At 35.4% G+C, this 19,123-nt stretch overlaps 3 protein-coding genes across 4 annotated transcripts; 2 read left to right on the forward strand and 1 right to left on the reverse strand.

The window, feature by feature from the left end:
• Window positions 1–100: 100 nt before the first annotated feature.
• LOC114400192 (protein AUXIN RESPONSE 4-like) lies at window positions 101–3,221 on the reverse strand. The gene is made up of 2 exons (XM_028362516.1): window positions 1,947–3,221; window positions 101–780 (listed from the first exon to the last, which is right to left on the reverse strand). The coding sequence occupies exons 1-2, from the start codon at window positions 3,126–3,128 to the stop codon at window positions 520–522; spliced, it is 1,443 nt and encodes a 480-aa protein (XP_028218317.1). The 5' UTR covers window positions 3,129–3,221; the 3' UTR covers window positions 101–519.
• Window positions 3,222–4,688: 1,467 nt separating this feature from the next.
• LOC114400169 (aminopeptidase P2) lies at window positions 4,689–11,304 on the forward strand. 2 transcript variants are annotated; one of them, XM_028362488.1, is made up of 13 exons: window positions 4,690–5,050; window positions 5,131–5,256; window positions 5,334–5,453; window positions 6,096–6,371; window positions 6,584–6,756; window positions 6,947–7,192; window positions 7,491–7,642; window positions 8,003–8,193; window positions 8,417–8,525; window positions 8,626–8,780; window positions 9,316–9,408; window positions 10,439–10,519; window positions 10,956–11,304. In XM_028362488.1, the coding sequence occupies exons 1-13, from the start codon at window positions 4,754–4,756 to the stop codon at window positions 11,031–11,033; spliced, it is 2,097 nt and encodes a 698-aa protein (XP_028218289.1). In that variant the 5' UTR covers window positions 4,690–4,753; the 3' UTR covers window positions 11,034–11,304. The 2 variants fall into 2 exon arrangements, 1 of the variants encoding a protein (XP_028218289.1); XR_003663905.1 differs by lacking the exon at window positions 10,956–11,304 and having other exon boundaries at window positions 4,689–5,050; window positions 9,309–9,408.
• Window positions 11,305–13,450: 2,146 nt separating this feature from the next.
• On the forward strand, window positions 13,451–19,095 carry LOC114399055 (mitogen-activated protein kinase kinase kinase NPK1-like). The gene is made up of 17 exons (XM_028361156.1): window positions 13,451–13,849; window positions 14,092–14,133; window positions 14,557–14,622; window positions 14,712–14,822; window positions 14,898–14,978; window positions 15,057–15,134; window positions 15,253–15,335; window positions 15,939–16,023; window positions 16,098–16,198; window positions 16,597–16,636; window positions 16,767–16,823; window positions 16,916–16,965; window positions 17,077–17,227; window positions 17,304–17,540; window positions 17,646–17,980; window positions 18,072–18,139; window positions 18,614–19,095. The coding sequence occupies exons 1-17, from the start codon at window positions 13,562–13,564 to the stop codon at window positions 18,715–18,717; spliced, it is 1,977 nt and encodes a 658-aa protein (XP_028216957.1). The 5' UTR covers window positions 13,451–13,561; the 3' UTR covers window positions 18,718–19,095.
• Window positions 19,096–19,123: the final 28 nt, after the last annotated feature.

Here is a 19,123-nt window from a genome sequence, read left to right on the forward strand (position 1 = left end):
ATTTCAATATCTCAATAAAGGAAAAGGAAAATCCTTTAAAAAGTATATGGAAGAGTTTATTAGACTGTAACCTTTAGTTTTTCTACAAGGAGAGTTTGAATTAATATAACAAATATAGCACAATCATCTATCTAAATTACTAAAATATCTCAAGTACATTGGTTAAAAATTCTTCTTACCAAACACTTTAAAAAAATAATTCCAAAATCCAAACACAAAAAGTAGCTCCAAACTAGAGCATACAAGAGCAATCAGCTCAAAAATGTCAAGGTTTTTTTTTTTCCCTTACAAGTATCTTCTCATGCATAGTTGCTCCTTAGTGTATCATCTCACACCCTTCAGCAATTTTGAAAATGTAAAACAGCAAAAATAAATAACATACAACATGTGGGCTTTAGCTGGCGAGAACTACATATGGTACGAGCTTCAGCTTCTTGACTAATACAATGTGTGAGCAATATGAAGTAGAGATACTATCTGCAAGCGTGAATGTTGGCCAGTAAAATCCAGTGATCACTTTCACCAACCATGATGTCCATGACCAAGTCCATATGCATCCATATAATTAGCTCCATGGATGTGTGCATCACCATAGTGATCATGTCCGTGACCATGATCATGACTGTGATGGTGATGGTGATCATGACCACTGCTTTTTGCTTCATCAAGCATCTTCTGTATGTGCTCTGGGATGGACTCTTGCTCAACTTTCCTAACAGACTTTGGTAATGACAAGACAAATTGAGAAATTTTTTCAGCTATCTCAACTGCTGCATCCTCCTGAGATCACAACAATTGGATTAGTTTCAACAACAAATGAATAACATTGACATCAGATGTTAAGTTACATGAATAAACAGTGAGTGAACAGAATATGAAAATAATCAGGAGGTGGAGGCAAGATTTCTCGGCTTTCATTTATTGCATCTTCAAGCAAAGCCAAAAACAAAGTTCATTAGCTCAACAATATATTTCTCCCCATCCCTCAGATATCCTACTCGAACATTCTCTTCCCAAAGGAACCAGAGCATCATTCCTCCTTGAAATGAGAATGAATTATGAATCTATTGAGGAGAAAGAATTGCTAGATCTGGCCATATTCAATTCCACAAGATAAGAAACAGTTATATTCAAGATAAAAATTTGAGGGAGAAAAGGTTATGTTGTCATTATGAATTTGATGTTACGATTAGTTATCTACCATAGGAGGAACTTGAAAAATGAAGGTCTTCCCAATAATTACTTCATTAGTAAAGAATGTCTGTTGGTATAAGAGGGTTTTTTTTTTTTTTTTGGTAGAGTATGTATAAGAGGTTTGCATTGGCAGACTAGTTTAAGTTGAAGCATATGGTTCACGCTTCACACAAGATTAGGAAAGACCCACAAAAACAAATAATTTATGCATAGGGTAACACAAAATACACTAAATTGTTTATTAACTAATCATGGTAGTTGACTCTCTATGTTCATCACTCTTTCTCTGCCTTCACTAACAAACCTTATCAAAGGGGGACTACTTTACAACTGAGTTTGACTGACTAGGGACCATAACCTCATGCTTTGCACCAGATCAGAAAAACCCACATAAACTGAAACCAAGGTGTATAGACACATTGAAAAGTTAGCATCTATATTCGATGGCAGCTTGGATACTTGAAAAAATTCAATCAAAGTACAGCAAGCAAGAGTTTTCAAGAAAGTTTAGATCAACATAACATACCATAGTCACAACTCACAACATCACAAAATCTAATACTACCAAAATTAGTTAGCCTCCGATAGCAGTAAGAAACCAGCTCATTCAGCAAGGCTAAATTATTAGTCTAATGTAAAGTGTAAAACACCCAATTTGAATTTCATTCCACCATCCATTTCAATCTGATCAAACAATCTCTCCATGACAACAAAAATACAAAAAAGCAAGCAATAACAAATCTTGATCTCACCTGAGCCCACCGGCCTCCAGTATGTGTAACAAAACTAGCCTGTGGAAGTGCATCCGCAACCCGGTGACCCTCCTGGCTCCATTCCTCGGACCACCCAGCAGACCACATCACCTGCATTGGCATCCCTTTCAACCCCTCACCCCACTCTTCCAAGCCAAAGCTAGAATTCACCCTCTTCCCAACATTCACAACCGCCCTCCTCCCATCTCTTCCCTTCAACAAGGCCCTCGACGCCTCTGAATCGGCGACACCAACCCTCTTGGAACAGCACAAAGCCACCACCTTAGCAAAAACAAAAGAAACCCCCAACACCACCTCCCTCACCACAGGCACCTCCAGAGCCCAAACGGGAAAAGCCCCCTTAGTAGACGACGCCGTATCGATAAGCGTCACGCTCCTCACCAACTCAGGCCTCTCAGAAACAAAATTAGCACTCAACCCCAATGCGGAATCGTGCAGAACCAAGTGAACAGGTGCAAGCCCCATGGAATCAATAACTTCCCCCAACACCTTCCCCATCTCTTGTGGACCCAAATCAATAGGCTTTCTTGTTTTTCTCTTCGACATACGAGCTTGAATTTCCTCGTACGGAATTTGACCCGTTTCCACCATCTGATCAAACGCCCAGAAAAGACCCCTCTCTTGAATCTCGCTGTAAACGTACCAAAACCTCCCAAAAACCCCGTTTACGCCCTCGACGGAAGCCTCGACGGACTTGTCGGAGAAGCCGTGTCCGGGGAGGTCGAGGGAGGTGACGTGGAGTCCGTTGGCGGCGAGGGATTGGGCAAGGTGGCGGTAGGAGTATGAGCTGAGACCCTGGCCGTGGAGAATGATTATGTTTTCGGACGATGTGGGACCCTCTTGGAGGGTGAAGACTTGGATGGGGGCTTCGTTGGAATGTGTTTGGACCTTGATGGTGCGGCCGTTGGAGTAGTGGTGGCGGAGGGGGGGAGGGAGGGTGAGGAACCAGGTCTTGGGGTCTTGGGGGGAGAGGCTGGAGGTCAAGACAAAGAAGAGAGTGAGGAGGGAGACGGAGAGGGTGAAGTAGAACCAGAAGGAGAAGGGGTTGTTGTTGCTGTTGGGGGGTGGAGAAGAAGGGGTTTTGAGTTTGGGTTTGCGGGGTTTTGGGATCTGTGAGTGTGAGTCTGCTTCTGCTTCTGGTTCTTCTGTGATGATAGCCATGCCAACTAGTCACTGCTCCCAGCTTCGCTGTGGCTCAAAGACTAAAAACCAGCTTTTTTACGCTGTGACAGCATCATTGCGTGAGTAATGGGGCGGTAGTGTTAGTCTGTGTTATGGTTCTTTTTTTTATTTATAATTTTTTCTATTCTTTTAAAAAGAAAAAAATGAAAATTAATATATTAACATAAGCAATACTCATTATATGAAAAAGTAGGAAGTAATAAAATGTTAAATATATTTTATATTTTCAATAAATTAAATATACTTATTTTGTTTGAGTATTATTCTTTACAAAATAATTAGAATATGTGTAAGATTATTTTTTTTATAAAAAAAACTTATGATTCTCTCTAGATTTTTTCTATAAGGAGGAATTTCATTTCTCTGATTTTTTTGTTTTTATCTTTGGTGTTTGTAAATTCAAGTGGCTAAAATGTTAGTATTAACAACTATTAACAAGCTAAAAAAAATATAAGAAAATTTATATACATGATCATTTTTTGAGGATTTAGTGTGTGTTTGTTCTATAGGTGAATTTGTTGTCACAATAAATGTAATGTGATTTCATTGTAAAAATATGTTTTTTTTTTGTTACTTATGAGAACATAAGTTGAATCACCGTAATAACAATTCAAACACGCTCTTAATCGTATATAAGTATATTACTTTTGAGAGAAAAAATACTGAAGATGTTAATTTAGATTTTTGCAACATGAAATCATATCAAATATTTTGATTCAAGTAGTAACAAGTTTCATTTTTCTTAAGTAATGAGTCAAATTCATGTTTTTTAAATAAAAGAAAACATGTACTAAAATTCCTAATTGATTCGCCAAACTTGTTCCTAGGTCAAAATTTCAAGTGTTTTTGAAAACCAAAAATCTTAAGAAAAACACAAGGTAAATCCTTAAATAAATCTACTAAAATTACATGCATATTAATTATTATTTTTAACTCTTTTTCACAAAATTAGTTTATTAAATATTTTTGTTACATTATTAATTTTTGAATGAAATTATAATCTCAAATGTTTAATTTATTACAAAAATATTTATAGGAAATTTAAAAAATTCTTCATACATATTTTTATAAAGGATTAAAACAATGACAACAAAAAATTTTAAATTTTTTTTAACAAATTCAATGATAAATTAATTTTTAAAAATAAAATTTTTGTTGATAAATAATAGATTAAATTAATTTTTTATTCCTTTAATTTATTTTTTAAAATTAAATTTAATTCTTTAATTTTTTAAATTAATTTAATTTGATTATTCAATCTAAATTGTAAGAATCACATTTTATGATAGTTCAAAATAGTCACAAAATATACATTTTTCAAAAAAAGAATCAATTTAAAAAAAATAAAGAATTGAATTAAAAAAATAAAAATCAAATTGAATTAATTTTAAAAGTTAAAAATTCAAATTAAAAAAAACTAAAAAATCAAATTAAACCCAAATAATAAATTAAAAGAAAAAAAAAACTAATTTAACCCAAATATTAGTAAAGATTGAAAGTTTGAGATGGGAGCAGATGGCATAGGCACGCACGGATGAGCACATATAAAAACGAAGGAGAAGGTTATCGCGTGAGTGAGATTCGAAAAGCAATTGCCAACTACAATGCAGCGTGGCCTCCTTGCTTCCTCTCTTCCACTCTCAACCCGCTCTCTCTTCCTTCCTCTCCCTCTATGCCTCTCAAGCCCAAACCCATTCTTCTACAAACTCAATTCCCATAGTAAGCCTTTCTTCACCATTCGCAATTGCAGCAGCTCCTTCAAAGTGAAACCCTCTTCCCAAATCAAAAAAATCCGCGCCGAAGCCGAGCTTGACCCCAAGCTCACCGCGCTCCGAAACCTCTTCTCCAAACCCGGAGTAAACATTGACGCTTACGTCATCCCTTCCCAAGACGCTCACCAGGTTTAGTTTTCTTCAACATCTCTATCAATCTAAGTGTTTATAGTTTATACATACTAATTTGAATTTGAATTTGGTGTTAGAGCGAGTTCATTGCCGAGTGTTACTCTAGGAGAGCCTACATATCGGGTTTTACTGGCAGTGCTGGAACTGCTGTGGTTACTAAGGACAAAGCTGCTCTCTGGACAGATGGCAGATATTTTCTCCAGGTTTGCTTTGATCTTCATCCAGCACGAATCGTATCGTATCTATTTCATGATTTATTTTCTACTATCGCTGGTTGTAGGCGGAGAAGCAGCTGAGCTCTAATTGGATTCTGATGCGGGCGGGAAATCCAGGAGTCCCTACCGCTAGCGAATGGCTCAACGATGTTTTGGCTCCAGGTGGCAGAGTTGGTATTGATCCCGTGAGTTTTCATCGCCCATTTATTATTGCGTGTTTAGAAACATATAGTAGAGTCACATACTAGGTGAAAACTCTAACTACCGTATTAGCTTCTAGTTAAACATGAAAAATCACGTCAGCTGCGTGCAACCAAACACGCCATTAATTTATGTTGCAAGCTGATTCCCTAACTTCCTATTTTTTGATTCCTTGGCCAGTCAGGGCACTAGTTAGGATGACCCAAAGATAAATGATTGCAATAGACTCTCCAATACACTCTTTTGAATCCACTCTTTTCAATTGATTGAAATTTATGGGAAATCACAAGATTTTGTGGGTCCCCCCATCTTAATTAATGAACCTACCTTATAATCTGGTAGTTTCCAATAAATTTTAACCAATAATAAAGAATTCCCTGAAATATTATTTTCTATTTTTATTACAAGAGAAGTGTTAGCAACTCATTCTTTTGAACACACTTTCTACTGTTAACTAAATTTATTGGAAATAACAATTTTGTTGGGTCTCACTTTTCATTTAATGTCTCTCTCTCTTGATTTTTTAGTTTTCAACAAATTACAAATTGTTCTTTTTTTGAGTCTGCCTACCTTTTTTGGTCTCTGTGCCTGATACAATGTTCTCTTCCATATTGTTAAGGAGGCAGTTTCTTTTTACTTCGGATGCTGCAGAGGAACTTAAGGGGGTTATCTCTAAGAACAACCATGAGCTCGTATATTTGTACAATTCAAATCTTGTGGATGAAATATGGAAAGAATCTAGGCCAAAACCTCCAAATAATCCAGTAAGAGTGCACAACTTAAAGTACGCTGGTTTGGACGTGGCATCAAAATTATCATCTTTGAGGTCAGAACTTGTCAATGCTGGCTCATCTGCAATTGTCATCTCCATGCTTGATGAAATTGCATGGTTGTTGAACTTGGTAATCTATCTTTAGTTCTTTACACCTTTTCTTTGATATACTGATGGTTTTGTATATACTATCACATGTCCGTGTAAGTTGTAAACCTTCTTTCAAAATCTTATTTAAGTTGCTTGGGTCTAACATAAGTAAATTATTGGTTCCTTTTTCCCACTGTTCTTTGCTAATGTTTCTTTCAGTGTGTGAGTAACTTTTGGCTTTTTCTTTTGAAGAGAGGCAGTGATATTCCACATTCACCGGTTGTGTATGCATACTTGATTGTGGAGGTTAGTGGAGCAAAATTATTTATAGATGATTCCAAAGTTACCGAAGAGGTGAGTGATCACTTGAAGAAAGCAGATACAGAGATCAGGCCGTACAATTCAGTTATATCTGAAATCGAAAGGTAATAATGGAAATCCATTTTTTTATGCCACTCCCATTTTTTGCCTAGTTTTACTAGAAATGTCTAATAATATTATAGTAGACAGGCCAAGGTGACTTTCTAAAGTAGTAGCTTACATTCTGCCATTGTTTATGCTTACTTTGTAAAAGCAGCATGGTTTTGGGAAACTGAGCTTGATTTTCTTTTTCAGGTTGGCAGCACGAGGTGCTTCCCTTTGGTTGGATACTTCATCAGTTAATGCTGCTATTGTGAATGCCTACAGAGCTGCCTGTGACAGATATTATCAGAACTGTGAAAATAAACACAAAACCAGGACAAATGGTTTTGATGGATCCTCAGACGTACCCTTTTCTGTTCACAAAGTCTCTCCTGTTTCTCAAGCGAAGGCCATAAAAAATGAATCAGAGTTAGAAGGAATGCGAAATTGTCATTTAAGGTTACCATATTTTACCTTTGTGATGATTATTGTTGATGGTTTTTGTATGTTTTGATTTTTGTATTTTAATGATCTTTTTCAAATTGGAGTTCTACAGTCTACATATATGGAGACAATAGAATGTCCTAGACAGGCTATGTACTGTTTCAGTTATTAAAAAAATGGTCTGTAGTTTTGAAAAAGAGTTTCAGTAGTTCTACATATATTTAACAGTAGAATGTTAAATATGTATAAGAGTCACACAGAAGCTTGCTTTCAGCACATTTATATATACATTGTGCTATCTTATTGTTTCCAGGGATGCAGCTGCACTTGCTCAGTTCTGGGATTGGCTAGAGACAGAAATTACTAAGGATAGGATATTAACAGAAGTAGAAGTTTCAGATAAACTTCTTGAGTTTCGCTCAAAACAAGCTGGTTTCCTAGATACTAGCTTTGACACAATAAGTGGTACTGTGGTAGACTGACAATTTATTTTAATATTTTCCATTGAATTATGGTTAAATAAACATGGAAAGATACTGCCATAATTTTTCCACAGAATTGTTTTAACTGCCAATTATTTTAGGGAAAATTACCAAAAACACTTCCTGATTCCTACTATAAATATGGAGTATGAAGGATCACCCTTTAGTATTCCTATGTAACAGAATATGGTAATTCTATGAAAATATGTTGCTATTATTCCTCCATCACTCCATGGTACTTATGTTTACCATTAGTTCCATTTAGTATTTTTATTTCTCTTCTTAGGCTTCAATTCAATTCCTCTTTGTTTTTGGCTATAATTTGTTCATTTCATTGGTTCAGGTTCTGGTCCAAATGGCGCTATCATACACTACAAACCAGAACCAGAGAGTTGTAGTTCTGTGGATGCCAATAAACTGTTCTTATTGGATAGTGGTGCTCAATATGTTGATGGCACAACTGACATAACACGCACAGTTCATTTTGGCAAGCCTACAGCAAGAGAGAAGGAATGCTTTACCCGAGTTTTGCAGGTACCTTGCTTTTATACTTTTTTCCTGGGTCGATTTCTGCATTTGATTCATGGGAGTGTCCTTCACAATTCTTCAATCTAGGTTAATATGTCAATTATACAAATTCATGTGTTTATTTTCAAGTATATGTATAATGGCTGTGTTATTAATGTTTAACATCCCAGTCCTGCTAATTTGACCTTCTTAAATAATTGTTTGTCTAAACCCATATATTTAATTGCAGGGCCATATAGCTCTTGATCAGTCAGTCTTTCCAGAAAATACCCCTGGTTTTGTGCTGGATGCGTTTGCCCGATCCTTTCTTTGGAAAGTTGGACTTGACTACAGGCATGGTATATTCCTACTTCAAATGGAGGGCTGTTATATATTTTCTTAAAACCAAATGGATTTATTGATTGATTGAACAATTGTGCTTAATTGCTATCTGTTCAGGGACTGGACACGGTGTAGGAGCTGCATTAAATGTTCATGAAGGCCCGCAAAGTATTAGTCATCGTTATGGAAATTTGACCCCTCTAGTGAAGGGCATGATTGTTAGCAACGAGCCTGGCTATTATGAAGACCATGCCTTCGGTATTCGGATTGAGGTGATATTCTCTTCAGCTATCTTATGCTCTGAAATGATAACTTTAGCTCCTAGTGTTGCTGTATGGATTGGATCATCATTCAATTAATTTTATTAGGTGTTGTTAATACTCGTATTAATTTTATCTCCTTTACAAAGCTCATCCTTTACACCTAATGTAAGTTGAAATATGTGAGAGTAATTCAAGAAGTATTCTGAATTTGTAATGAGAGAGGCTGCCTTTTGAGATCTTTTGAAGCTTGATTGCTATTTTCCAGATTTCCTTACTGGTTAATAAGTTGCAGTTTCAATTTCATGGATGGATTGCAAAACCTTCCATCAATCATGAGTGTCTTAAGAGGCTTGCTGTGGATTACTTGATTCATGATTTTTCTATATTTAAATATTCTTGCCATCTCTTATTAATGAACAGAAATGCCAGGGTACCATCCTACACTATGCCATTTCCCCTTTTTCTCTCTGCTTAACTGTTAAAATAACATTTTCTCAGTCTTATCTTCTGGCTTGCATGATGATGACACTCTTTTAGCTTGCAGAATCTCCTGTATGTAAGAAATGCTGAGACACCAAATCGTTTTGGGGGTATCGAATACCTAGGATTTGAAAAACTTACATATGTACCCATTCAGGTATGTTGTTGCCTGTTGGTCGTTCTTACCATTTGTTGCTGAAGTTGATAGTTTTCTTTTCTTTCTTTTTTTAGTTGATATTGATGAAAGATAAAACACCTGTTGTAGACTTGTAGTTCAACATCAGGAGATTGAGGATTTTTTAATTGCAAGAGACAGTTAAATAGCTTATTCTCCCATAAATTTGGATCTAATTATATTTCTCTACTGATGTAGTAGTGGCAAGTCCTTTCTTTTAAGAGTTGATATGCGACCGACAGAGGTCCTTGAGGCCTATTTGATAGTGGACAATCCAGTGTTTTTAGTCAATCAATTATGAAACTTTATAGAATATTAATCCTATTCCTATAAAACTCAAGCATTAAGCATAGGTAAAATACTAGTCAGATTTTTTCTTTTTTTCTTTCTGGATCAGCACTAATCAGAAATTATAAATAATCTATTTTCTCCATACCTGCATTGCTGAAAGTATCCTTGGGAAATTTATCATTAATTAGAATTGGTTGTTCATTCCGTTCTGAATGCTTGTTTATATTTTAAATCAGTGTTGTTAAATAGCAGCTATAGTGCTATTGCATTGCGGAATTTCTTGGATCCGCAATTGCGACTCCGTCTTCTATTGCAGTCATGGTTGCGACATACATTTGGCATCCTCTTGTCATCTCCAACAACTCTCCATCCAATTGAACCGAGTTAATATTATGTTTATTTTTATTTGCATACAACTTAATTTTTTACGTGCGTGCGGGCGCGCACACACACGTACATATATATATCAACTGCTATGCGACTTTCGCTATTTGCCCGCAATGCTATCTGCTTATGTTTTAGCAGATTATTGGCTATCTTCCATTTTCCATGATCTGCAATTGGTGACACTTTTAAATTTTAAATATATTTTTCGAGGACTTGAAATGATGCTTTCGTTTTTCATTAGGTCTATCTCATTTTCACCTGAACTTTAAAGCATTCTATTCTGAGCCAAGTACCCTTTTGAGCACTTGCTTACTAACCTGGGAATATCTTGCAGATTAAATTGGTTGATTTGTCTCTGCTATCGGCTGCAGAGATTGATTGGCTGAACAACTATCACTCACTAGTCTGGGAAAAGGTATTTTGCTTTGGCTCTTTTAGGTACATTGGATTTTCCTTCTGGTGTGTTCAATGGCTTTCTTTTTCTTCTTGTTTTGTTCTTCTTTGGATTCTCCTCAGTTCCTTTTTCCCTGTCTATTATGCAAATGCATGCTCTCTGCAAGGCCATATGTACCATGGCTTTGCTTTTGTAATTGCCGTTCTGATCCTTAGTCTTGGGTTTCTTTAAATATACATTTTGATGCCACTGCAACTCAGCAATTTAAGAATGCTAAAAAGTCATGGAGCATCCTTGTGTTTATGTCTATCTTATCAGATCACCCTCTCTCTTTGGCATGTCCACGGAATGGAACCACCCCTTCCCCCTTCTATAAGAATCTAAAGTCCTGCATTGTGCAATCTATTTTGTAGTCTTGTATAGTTGATTGTCTTGTAACTACTATGATACCTCACAGGTTTCACCGTTGATGGATGGCTCTGCTCGCCAATGGCTTTGGAACAACACTCGGCCTATCATCCATGAGAAAATTTAATATTTTTCATGTTAATGTGCTATGGTACTCGAGGTTCACATTTTGGCGTGCTGCCTCCTCGTCTATTTTGTCTATACTCTAGCTTATCTCCATAATTTATATAGGAGACGCTGTGAAATGTGAATAAAATAGTGAGTTGGGATTACATGAATTTGATCATAGGATCTTTGGCTGGGCAAATGAACATTTAGCCATTAGCACCCTTTTAAGTATGCTTACTTGTGATATTCAATATAATTTTTTTAACTGTTGTCAAAGTTTACACTCTCAACTGTGAATCATAGAAGTTATATAAAAAATAATGATAAAGCCTCCAATTTCTTGCTTTCCATGGTATCAATTATATATGATATATATAATAGAAATAAAATGAAGACTCTCCAGACACCAGCACACTCGCGCACACTGAATTGATGCTTATTTATTATGGACCCTAATGATGTCAAAGAAACTTTTGACGTTCAAACTCAATTACTGCTCTGCCAAAAACATGTGCGGGAATCTATACCAAAAATATTGTAATGTGGTTTCTCTTGGTGGCATGCACCGGCCCGGCATTTGGGCCTTTTCAATATAAAAATTTGTTACTATGATACTATCATTAGATTTGTAACTTAACTTTTGGTGTCACGTACCTTATGGTTATCAGATTATGATTCTTTTCGGACTAAAGTTAAACTTTATGTTTACGGACCCTATTACCAACGAAAAAATTATGACCCAACTTGTATCAAAATTGCTACTCTAAAAAATCATACATTTTAGACCTGAGTTTTTAAGAAATACTCTAACCATAAATTCCTATTTGTGTGAATGGGGATGATGACAACAATCAGTTTAAAAATAAAAAGAAAAATGATTTTATCATTTAATGGCTGCAATGTAGTATAGACTCTAGTGAAGGATATTTGTGTTCTTAAAAAAAAATCTTATCATACTTTGAAATTTTTGCTAATTGTTAATTAAAGAAAGTAAATTTAATTATGGCATGCATTTTCATGGGCCATAAAAAAGAACACACTAGTTACTGAACAATGTAATATTTCAAAATCAAAGAAATGAAGCAATGACTCTCCTAAAGAAAGTATTCCGTAATAATAACTTAAATATTTACTGACCTCAAGTATGGAATCATTGGACATTTCGGCAGAAGAAATAAATTATAGAAATTAAAAATTGAAATGATAGATTATCTGCATTTATCTTTGTGTACTACCGTTGTCCTTGCTTATTTCATTAATTGTACACATAACAATGATAGACCATTACAGTACTTTTCAAAGTTGTCCTTCTTTATTCCATTAATTGTAAACATAACAATGATAAAACATTATAATATATTTTAGGGATAAAAGTCTCTCAAAAAGAATCTGAGTTTCATATCATTGTGGCTAGATGTAGAGCCTTTCTTCCTAATCCTACAAATTCCATGGTGAGTTTTGAGAGGAGACAAACTAATAATATTGCTCATACACTAACAAAGACATCATTATTTAACGCTTGTAACAAGTCTTCTGACAATATTCATACTTGTATCAAAACTTTGATTTGGAATGAAAAGTCCTAATTATATTTCCTATAAAAAAAATGATCAAAATGTCTCTTACATTTTGGAAATCTATTACATGCGTTAGAAGAAAAAACTTAGAGGGAATTTTTTGTTCTAACGAAACTAAATATATACAAAGTTTAAAATAGAACAATAAGTTTATAAATTTCGTGATAACTATCTTTAAAGTGTTACCAATAATTATTTTGATTAGTTGACGGTGAACAAAAACTTTACTATAACCGTAGTTGAGAATTAAATTCAAATTAAAAGACTAAATTCTATTTTTTATTAAAAAAATACCCGTATACATTTTTTTAATTGATAAATTTTGGACCAACCACAACTTGTACCTTTGTTTTGTTTATATATAAAGATGACTAATTCTATATAAGTGAGATTAATTAATATTAAATATTATAATAAATTATCAAAATTAAATATAAAAGTAATAATTTTGAAATAAATTATATAATTTTAACAAATCTTTAATCTTAATAATTCATCGTGTGTGTTGTTATATAATTAATTTTTTGTGATTCTCTATCCTCTTTTCATTGTGCACACTATTTTTGATTATTTTCTGAAAATAAAACTGACATTTTGTTAGAGAATTGCTTCATAGTATTTCTCAATTATTATATGAATTCCAAAGAAGAAAAAACTCGAAGAATTAGAGAGAGGTCAAGTCAATAATAATAATGATGAGTTGAACAAAGGGTGAAAACTGAAAAGGAAATTGAAGTATAACACCAAATTAACCAACGAGTCCAAAAAACCAAACAATTAACAAAACGGCCCCAAAAATAACTTTTATTATATTCGCAAGTCACCCAAAATTTGAAAAGTGATGTTCGCGACCCCTTTTCCCTTTTCCCTCTATTCTCTCCCTTTTGTTGTATTTGTATAGTTCAGTTCTTTCTGTGGTTGCCGACGCAACGTCTCTCGCACTCGCATCGCTCTCACAGAATCACTACCAATGCAAGACATTTTCGGATCAGTTCGCCGATCACTGGTATTCCGCGGTTCGCCGGAGAACGAAGAATCCTCTCTTGGAGTCGGAGGAAGCCTCGTCGATAGGATCAGTTATTGTATCCGAAGTTCCAGAGTCTTCTCCAAACCCTCGACGCCGTCGCCGCCCTCCTTTCCTAAGGACGCTGCTCCTCCGATCCGATGGCGGAAAGGCGAGTTGATCGGTTGCGGCGCCTTTGGCCAAGTCTACGTTGGAATGAATCTCGATTCTGGAGAGCTTCTGGCGGTTAAACAGGTCAATTACTTTCTGAGTTCTTTCTTCGCTTCATCGTTAATTTCCACTTTCTAATTTTATCGTCATTTCGATTTTTTTTTTTAATTTCCTTTTGGAGTTCGGTTTTTAGCTTTTGTTTGTTTCTCCTTTTCGCTTGATTCTTCGGAATTGATTTCGCTGTAGCATGTTTTCTTTTATTTGAACTAATTGTGATTTTAGCTTTATTGCTTAAATTGATTTCGTTTTCTTGTCTGTGTTTTTAGGTCTTGATTGCGGCAAGTAATGCTACGAAGGAGAAGGCACAGGTTCGTTGTTTGATTAAGTTCTATTTGCAACTACTGCTGATTGCATCTACTAAAGCAATTCGATGCCAGTCAATTGTTGTGACTTATAGGTGTTTGATTGTGCCTTTTGCTGTTAGTTGTTTCAATTTATTTTTAACTAAAGGCATCGCACTTGCTTTGTTATATATAGTTTTTTCATCTGAAATATCAAGGTTACTGCAAAACTTGAAGGTGGGGGAAGTAAATCCGTAATTTATGCTTTAAACTAGGGATTGTCTTTGAGTGATGAGAAAACAGTTCCTTTTCACATAATTATGTAAATGCTTTGTTTATTTGTTCTTAAACATGGCATGATTCAGATTTTGGGCTGTTATTATGAGATTTTCATTGAATTAGCGTAGTTCTTATGTGGCTGTTTGATTAATGTTGTCATACCACCAACAGGCTCACATAAAAGAGCTTGAGGAAGAAGTTAAATTACTGAAAGACCTTTCACATCCGAACATTGTTGTGAGTATGATATTTTATTGGTCTAAGATACTCCAAGTCAATTAGTTCACCCGGACTATCTCTTGACTGAATAGTTTTTTATGCTGTAGAGATATTTGGGTACGGTCAGAGAAGAGGACACCCTAAATATTCTCCTGGAGTTTGTTCCTGGTGGATCCATATCATCACTATTGGGGAAGTTTGGGGCTTTCCCTGAGGCTGTAAGTTTTAGTTACCGAGCCACTATACTTTTGTAATTTTATATGCCAAATCAGTTTCACTAATTCATTCAACAGGTAATAAGAACTTACACAAAGCAGCTACTACTTGGACTTGAGTACTTGCACAAAAATGGAATCATGCACAGAGACATTAAGGTGAATTTTATTTCATTGATATGCATGCTATCTTGGTTCTTTACTGGCAGCTGATGTTCAAGTTTTTATTAATTTCAGGGGGCCAATATTCTTGTAGATAATAAAGGATGCATAAAACTTGCAGACTTTGGGGCATCCAAACAAGTTGTTGAGCTGGTAATCTCAGTCTTATCTATAGCTCTACTACTGTGTATGTTGCTTGACCTTTGTGAGGGCTTTTCTGTTTGCAAATTTGTTTAAGCAGTGTTTTTTTTTTTTTTTATAAATAATCCAGGCAACCATTTCTGGTGCCAAGTCCATGAAAGGTACTCCATATTGGATGGCTCCAGAAGTTATTCTCCAGACTGGGCATTGCTTGTAAGGACATTAACCATCTACTCTATAGACATATTTTACTTACAATGTGCTGCTCTATTTTTAATATTCTTTGACATGATTAAAAAACTGGATGTTTCTTCTGGTCAGATATCACTTGGTATTGTAGTTGTGATTGACTGTTTATGATTCTACGTGTTGACCATTCTGTGCAAAAGTTTTGTATATCTAGAGTTGTGTTAGAACTGCCTGCCTTAATTATACAATGATGGTTTCTGTTAGAAATTAGAAATATTTGCTTGGGATATCGAAAGTTAGTTGCAGGAATTTTCAGCAAGACACATGGGCTAACTATGCTTTTTAAAGTTTCTGGTCCCAAGCAATTTGAATCGGAGTATCATTGCTTGCATGTTAGTTTCATTCTCTAGCAGAGATAGTTATATGTTTTATATGAATGACATGTACAAATTCAAGGTCAAGGGTTCTACCTTTCAAATTTTATTAGGAGATTCTTATATACTGTTCTTGTGGCATTGCTTGAGTTTTATTTTGTTTATTTTTTTGTGCTTGTGTATAATATCTTTTGGTAATGATGTTTCATTTGAAGCCAAATAAAGATGTTTTCATATATTGACGCCTTTTCAGCTCTGCTGACATATGGAGTGTGGGTTGTACTGTGATTGAGATGGCCACTGGAAAGCCTCCCTGGAGTCAGCAATACCAACAAGAGGTATCTCTTATTCTGACTCCTTAAATTCTGTTAGAGGTTCTCTCTGGACATCTACTAAAAAAGTGAACTTTCAGGTTGCTGCTCTCTTCCATATAGGGACAACTAAGTCTCATCCGCCAATCCCTGATCATCTATCAGCTGCAGCAAAAGATTTTCTGCTAAAATGTTTGCAGAAGTATGTTACTTTTAATTTTCTCCTGCTTTGCTTGTATCACAATTCACAAATTCCTAATTTTAGTGTGTTTCATTGTGTCAATTATGTTTTGAAGTATATGATGGAAGATTGATCATGCTAAACATTATTGAGTTTTTCTTTTTGGTGGTTGGAGTGGGGGCAGGAAGGGGGTTGGGGGAGAAAGATTCCTCAGCACATTTCTATACTGTCAACTATTTGTCAAAAAAGAGGAGTTTAATGTTCAAGTTGTGTCACTTGTGTGTGTGTGTGTGCGTGTGCGAGTGTGTGTGTGTGTGTGTGAGAGAGAGAGAGAGATAATGTATGCCTTGTATGCTTTCTTTTCAAATGTTCATTATCAGATCACAAAAGTCACATATAAAAATATAATCCTTTTGTAGGGAACCAATTTTGAGGTCATCGGCATCCAAACTGCTGCAGGTGATTCTATGAGCTTTTTCTCTCTAGACTGCGCATATGAAATATATAACATTTTGAGTGGCCATTACTAGTAGTAGTATTTTTCATGAAATATTTCAGTTCTCCCTAAGATTTTAATTTTTTACTGCAGCATCCCTTTGTTACTGGTGAACATATGAATTCTCTTCCTCTGTCATCTAATGTCATGGTATGTAAAATTGAAGTGATATTTAAAATTCTGTTCTATGTATCTTTTATAAACCAATTTTTAAGAAAAAAAATCACTTTCACTTCTGACAGGAAAATTTGGAAGCTTCTTCACCATCATGTGCCCCAAATGCGGAATCCTTGTAAGTGTTAAACATTGGCAGTTATTTCGGTGGAACACTTAAAGAGCTATATTTTTTATGCTAGTGAATGGTAATATGATATTGTTTAACAAACTTTTGTGATTTATGTAGCCTTTGCTGTTCAACGGTAAATCCTCTGGACTTGGGAATTAAACAGTCATGGGGAATGAGCAACGATGATGATATGTGTGTGATTGATGACAAAGAAGAGTTCTCACAGAGTGATGCCAAATACAAATCATTTATGTCAACTAATATCGAGGTGATTGCATTCAAGCCCTTATTGTTTTATTTAATATTAAATTAATGAGTTCTCAGAAACATTTTTTTTAATGTAGAGTTTCAACCCAATGTCTGATCCCTCTGATGATTGGGGGGGGTGTAAATTTGATGCAAGTCCAGAACTGGAAAATAGAGGGGTTAATTTTGGCACTGATGAAAGTTACGTGCCACCTGATCAGTCAGGGGATGATGATAAGGGGCAGAAAGATTTTTCCTTTCCAGGTGTGCCATCTCTGTCAGAGGAAGATGATGAACTCACAGAGTCAAAAATTAAAGCATTTTTGGATGAGAAGGTATTGGCTTCTAGTTGAAATTGAGTTAGTCGTTTTGCTGTAACTTGACCAATATTTTTGTCTCCTAACTGCCGTGTTATAATGATGATTATGCATTTATGACAGGCTCTTGAACTGAAAAAATTGCAGACACCTTTATATGAAGAGTTTTACAATAGTTTAAATACATCTTGTTCTCCCAATGTGATTGAGAGCACCAGTGATGATACTGCTTGTCGAAAATATTTGAAATTACCTCCTAAAAGCAGGTCACCAAGTCGGGTACCAATTAGTACTCCGTCTAAAGCCGTTGATAATTCTGGAAGTCCTGGAAGTAATGGCCGGTCATCATCAACTGTTGGCCATGTAAATAACCATAGTCCACAGGATATTCCAGCATCTTCCCTTAATGAATGGAAAGGACTGATAGCTGACTCTCAGCAGCAGCCCAGTAGCCCAAGGTTGGTTTGTTTTTGCCTTGCTTTGCTTTTCTAAGCATCGATTATTTTCAGAAATATAAAGTAATTGAAGAACTATATGTTGTACTTGCAGTCTAAGCTTTTCTGAGAGACAGAGGAAGTGGAAAGAAGAGCTCGATCAGGAGCTTGAGAGAAAGCGAGGTTAGAAGTCTCTTCTAAGTAAAATGTCTAAGAAGTTCCTGTAATTCCTAATTTTGCAACTGTCATTAATTTTGGTCCTTAGCTTTGGCATGCATTAGTTAATTTGATCCTTGACCTGGTACGTGTCAGTCAATTTAATCGCTATTATCAGGTACTAAATCAATTGATGATCGTTAAATTTAAGTATCAAATTGACTGTTTAGTGTCAATTTCAAGAATTTCATAAACCAGGGATCAAATTGACCGATGATTCTCATTTTAAGGATCAAATCACTTTCTTTTAACTTGTTTTTTTGCTTATCTAGAGTAGCACTAAATTTGACTATTTAATGTAAGCGAGAGGCATGAGGAGAGACTCCAAAGTGGTCACTTTGGTGCATAATTGAAAAATACTTTAGATGATCGAAACATAATATGCTAGCTGAATTTGTATAATTAATTTATTTACTAGTTGCTTGGGCACAAACGTTGCAGAAATGATGCGGCAGGCTGGCATGGGCGGAAAGACATCTTCACCGAAGGATCGAGCTTTAAATCGGCAGAGGGAGAAAACAAGATTTGCTTCTCCCAGTAAATAAGAGAGACTCGTTAGAGCATTCATCCTGCGTTAACTACTGGGATTGCAAACACGTGTTACTGCAGTTTTGTTGGGGTCGTTAATGTTATATATTCATCCAATTTGGCCGTTTTGCCATATGAAAAATCTCATGCTTATCTTGTCCGTGTTGTTGTGCCATGTAAAGCTTTTTATACATGCATTGCTTGAAATTTTTTTTACTTTCCTTTGGGGTTTTGAGAGATGCATGGCGTCAACTTTATGCCCTTTCTGTATTATGAAAATACAAATAATCAGAACTATGTGGCGCAAGATTGCCTATGAATCTGTTGCCACTTGTTTCTCTTTTCCCCCTGCTAATTGTTTCTCAATGGTAATTTGTGGTCTGATTTGTTACTCCTACAGTATGGAATTAATCTCTTGAATAT

The sequence above is a fragment of the Glycine soja genome, chromosome 19 (genome assembly GCF_004193775.1).
Source record: "Glycine soja cultivar W05 chromosome 19, ASM419377v2, whole genome shotgun sequence".
Taxonomy (NCBI): Eukaryota; Viridiplantae; Streptophyta; class Magnoliopsida; order Fabales; family Fabaceae; genus Glycine; species Glycine soja.